General features: G+C 53.5%; 1 protein-coding gene across 1 annotated transcript; it reads right to left on the reverse strand.

Annotated features, from left to right (window-relative positions):
* Window positions 1-404: 404 nt before the first annotated feature.
* Window positions 405-2,417, reverse strand: LOC125918300 (WW domain-containing transcription regulator protein 1-like). Its single transcript, XM_049624318.1, has 2 exons — window positions 2,139-2,417; window positions 405-1,711 (listed from the first exon to the last, which is right to left on the reverse strand). The coding sequence occupies exon 2, from the start codon at window positions 1,706-1,708 to the stop codon at window positions 1,274-1,276; it is 435 nt and encodes a 144-aa protein (XP_049480275.1). The 5' UTR covers window positions 1,709-1,711; window positions 2,139-2,417; the 3' UTR covers window positions 405-1,273.
* Window positions 2,418-4,707: the final 2,290 nt, after the last annotated feature.

A 4,707-nucleotide genomic window follows, 5' to 3' on the forward strand; every position in this document is an offset into this window, starting at 1 on the left:
GTCATGATCTCACGGTTTGTGGGTTCGAGACCCCGCGTCGAGCTCTGTGCTAACAGCTCAGAGCCTGGAACCTGCTTTGGAGTCTGTGTCTCCCTCACGGTCTTTGTCCCTCCTCTGCCTGAGCTCTCTCTCTCTCTCAAAAATGAATAAATGTTAAAAAAAATTAATAATAAAAAAATAAAATAAAATAAAATAAAAGCTAAGGCAAGTTCTAAGATGAGGAGTTTCCCTCCATGGCAAAGAACTGCCAACCAGTGCAAGGCAATCATGAATCAAGTGGACCAGCTGGCACAACCTCCATCTAGACCATCAATAGCCTGACCCGCCCCCCACCCTTGACCTCACTGGTTACATTTCAAGTTCCAACTTGATTTCTCTTCTGTAATAGAATTATCTTAGGGTACCATAATTGAAACAATCTTCTTCATGTCTGTGAATGTATTTTCCTGTACAGTCTAATTTGAATCTAATGTAAAAGTCATTACATCAAAAAGCCCTAACAATGTGGAAGGAAAGAAGAATGACAAAACAGGCTCCTGATTCGATGGTATTTTAGGTTACTAAGTGTGACACAATAAAACTCCTGACCCAATTTCCACACAATTGATTTTCCAGCCCACAACTACTTCACCACGGAGTTGCTCATTACATCACTGTGCTGTGTGGTCATTACATCACTCAGCTGGGAGCAATAAGGCCTATCAGGCAGTGTTCGCTTCTCTAGCTTGCTTTTCCCAAGAATGGAGAGCCTGCAGACCACCTACACTCCCAAGAGTCCCCCTCTTTCCCAAGCCTCAGAAATTTTCTCGAATTTATTTCCGTGTCACATCCCAATGGACCAGGCTCGGGGGCATCTGACTTGGAGTGGACAGGTAAGGGTGTAAGGGTTTGTGCCCAGAAGTCTATATCAATATTCCAGATTCAGGGAAACCTATGTGTTTCAGGAGAATCACTCCAAAACTTTTTTTTTTCTCCTCTTACCTCTATGAGTTTCCAGGTCGGCAATCTCTTGGGATTTCCAGGACCCCGGAAGAACCTTTCCAGACTCTCTACTTCTGATCCTTTACCATTCCAACACCCAGAGACTCACTCCCTATTTCCAGTTTCCCTTATCTTTCGGAAAGAAACGTGTAAGGGCACACAGAACACACACACACACACACACACACACACACACACACAAACGCAACACACACACACAAACGCAACGCACACCAACAAGCATGCACACCCTGGGCACCGAGACTCTGTGCCCCCCTGGCTTCAAGCTGACTTACTTGAGGAAGTACCTCTGGCCAGTGGCCGTGAAGGTCATCTCCCAGCCCGGGGGCAGCGGCAGCTCGTCGGTCACATCGTAGGACTGCTGGCGGAGGTGCGCATGTTGCTGCGCTGGACTGCCTGCAGCCCCCGCGCCGGTGCCCAGCTGCAGGGACGCGGGCGACGAGTGCGAGCGGACGTGCTGGGCGCCGCTGGCTAGCCGGGGCCCAGGGTGGCCGCCGGACGAGTCGGTGCTCGATTGGCGCGAATGCGAGCCAGAGTCAGGCTCCTTGAAGAACGACTCGGGCAGGATCTTCTTCCGCCACGAGCTGGGCTTGGGGTTCATGACCGAGTTGAAGAGAGCTTCGAGGTCCGTGTCTAGGTCCTGCGTGACGTGGATCACTTGCTGCCCGGGTGGCGGGAGCGGAGGGGGCACCGAGGCCGGATTCATCTTCTGCAAGGAGAAAGGAGGGCAGATCAGCCTTTCATTTAAAGTCGGAGGAAGGGGTTCGGAGGCAGAATAGAAACAAAAGAAAAAGTGGAAACAGATAGGTGTCCGCCTCAAAACCCCAGACACTCAGCGGTAAGGCCAGCCGGATGGGGGAGGGGTCCCTCCAAGGCTGGAGAATTATGCAACTTTCTTGAAGCAAATAAGTTGCCGGGAGGAGGAGAAGAAGGAAAGGCGGGGGAGGGGGAGTAACTGCACTCAGGAGGTTGCTGCACTGCTGGTGGCAAAGGACAGGTCGCAACTTTCCCCGGCAGGCAGCCCCCCCAAAGTTTAAACCCAAACCAGCTCCACGATGTCTCGACGCCGGAAGCCCAAGGAGCCCAGGCACCCCGGGGTGGAGCGGGGTGAGCGGGCGCGCTCCAGCGGGCTCTACCTGGGCGCGCAGCGAAGCCGAGTCTGGGCGTGCGGCAGCCGCCGTCCCGCCCGAACTCGCCGTCGGGCCTCAGTCGCTCGGGTGCGTCCCGAGCTCGCAGGGATGTAGCTGGGGCCCGGCTGGCAAATCCCGACTCGGAGCCTGGCAGCCGAGGGGCTTCGGCTCTCACATCCCCCGAACTGGCCTCAGGCGTTCGCGCCCCGCGAGAGGGAGGCGGAGGAGAAGCAGACAGCGCGGCCGCCGCGGCTCCCGGACTGTCCCATAAACAAAGTTTGGAGCGAACTCCCACTCCCAGAAAAGAGGCGGGCCCGAAAGTTGAGCTGTTGAATTATGCATGACCTTCAAGTCCTGAGCCTGCCTGCCTCCTCTCGTCCCTCCCCTTCCTTCTCCTCCACCGTCTCCTCCCCCACCCGGCTCCAGAAACCCCTGGGCGTGTTAGGTACTTTGCCGGGTAAGAGGAGACTGGTGCCCCCCACCCACTCCTCCCGGGCGCGCGGACCTCTCCCGCGGAGCCCTGGACCTGCATTCCTTTGAGTTTACTACGGACTTAGGGCGGGATCAAAGGGAAAGTGGCCTGCGCCTGTTTAATCAAGGACTTGTGGACCGAAACTAAGGCTGGGGGCGGCGGAGGGCACGCGAGTGAGAGGCCCAGGCCGAGGAAGGGCCGGTCCTGGGTGCCGCGCCCTCCCTTCCTCCGCGGCGGAGAGGCCTGGAGCGCGCAGAGCGCCGCACTGATCTGAGATTCTGCCTGAGGGCGGGCTCGGGTGCGCCCTGGCGCGGGGAGACAAGGCCAGCCTTTCCACGGGAGTCTGCTTAGCGCTTGTGACCATATTTGGTCTGGCGAGGAGGCATCTTGGCTGTTTGGCTTGCAGTTGTCTGCTAAAGCGCAGACGGTGCCCAGAAAGTGCCTCTGTCACTAGAGATGCGGATTCGTCAATGGGTGCGTTGTAAACAAACAACGTTCAATCCATTCATCCAACCTAAATCTCCTCTACGGGTTACTCAGGTCACTAGAAATTGAAGAAGAAACCTGGTCAAAGCTGGGTGCTGGAAAGGGAGAGTAATCGCGCCCCCCTCCCCCGCGACATCCGCGCGGTTGTGGGAGGATTGGAATGTCCCCGACGCCCTCCAGAGAGCCTGGAGCCGGGATGGAACCCGAGCAGGTGGCTGGGAGTAGAGAGGGTGCGCCAGTGACCCGGAAAAAACCACGCACCCTCCCACCGACTGGATCTAGGAGAGGGGTGGAGACCCCCAGCCCCTAGATCTAGCCTGGCGAGACAACTGCGGGAAGTAGGAGGCGGCCTTGGCCTTCGGAGCGGCTCAATTCCTTCGTTCCCTAGTCCCCTCTCCGGGGTGGGGAAAGAGGGAGGGGGAAGCGGCTGCGAGGTAAGTCACGTTTCACAAAGCCCCTACCCCACCCCATTTGATTCAAACAGAAGTTTGTGAAATAAATCAAATGAGGCAATATACATACAACCGGGACTTCGCCGTGGTTGGACTTAGGATTTCTTGACTTTAGGATGGTGCAAAAAGGATATACCTTCAAACTTTACCTCGAATTTTGAATTTTGATCTTTCCCCAGGCTAGCGATACGCAGTACCATCCCCCGTGATGCTGGGCAGCAACAGCCACAGCTCCCGCTCAGCTCTGCCCTCAGAAGGGTAAACAACTTCCATCTGCAGCTATTCCACAACCCTGTGACAACTGTCATTCGCTTTCACACAGTAGTCAATAAGTTACTGGAGACATTCCGCACTTTATTATAAAATGGGCTTTGCGTGAGATGATTTTGCCCCGCTGCAGGCTAAGGTTAAGTGTTCTGAGCACATTTAAGATAGGTGAGGCTAAGTTATGATGCTTCCCTATTAAATGCATTTTCAACTTACGATATTTTCAATTTACAATGGATTTATCAGGACCTCAGCCTACCTAAATCAAAGAAGATATGTAAAACACTTTAAAGAGCACCTAGCCATCTGTAGACCTGCTTGTTAAATAAAATAGAATTGTATTAAGTGCAGGTATTGTACCTCGACATTTTTATAAGGGTGAAATAAAGTCAAAATCTGGAGTTGCCTTAAAGGAGAAAAGTTTACAGGAAAGACAAGACCACCCCATAGTTTTGCCTTGGAGACAGGGGAATACTATATTTGGGGGCCATTCCCTGAATGGCTACTCCCTGTCACTGCCCACAGTAGAGCAGAGCCACCAAAATGAGGCACCCCTCACCCCATCATCTGCACTTGAAGGTGTGTTCCGATTCCAGACTCCCCACAGAGTGGGAAAAATCAGGGCTGCCTTAGAGAAAGATAGCCGTGTGAGTCACCTTCAAAGATAAGCAGACAGAGCATAGCTCCTTTCAAGAGACTCAGGAACCCCAGATTTCCTGTGTGGCTAAGTTCTCTGCCCATAGGACCAGCAGAAGGAAGGGGGAAGCTACCACAGGTCACTCTATGGGAAACAGTATCTTTGCAAGCCATCATCAGAAGCCACCACAGTTATAACAATTGGGGCAATGAATTATGGAACTAGAGGAAGTGACTAGGACCAGATGGTTACTAATCAGAA

The sequence above is a fragment of the Panthera uncia genome, unplaced genomic scaffold, assembly GCF_023721935.1.
Source record: "Panthera uncia isolate 11264 unplaced genomic scaffold, Puncia_PCG_1.0 HiC_scaffold_650, whole genome shotgun sequence".
Classification (NCBI taxonomy): Eukaryota; Metazoa; Chordata; class Mammalia; order Carnivora; family Felidae; genus Panthera; species Panthera uncia.

Bases quoted from the DNA above. Each gene is read 5' to 3' on its own strand.
- LOC125918300 (XM_049624318.1), bottom strand. From the start codon at position 1,708: ATGAATCCGGCCTCGGTGCCCCCTCCGCTCCCGCCACCCGGGCAGCAA.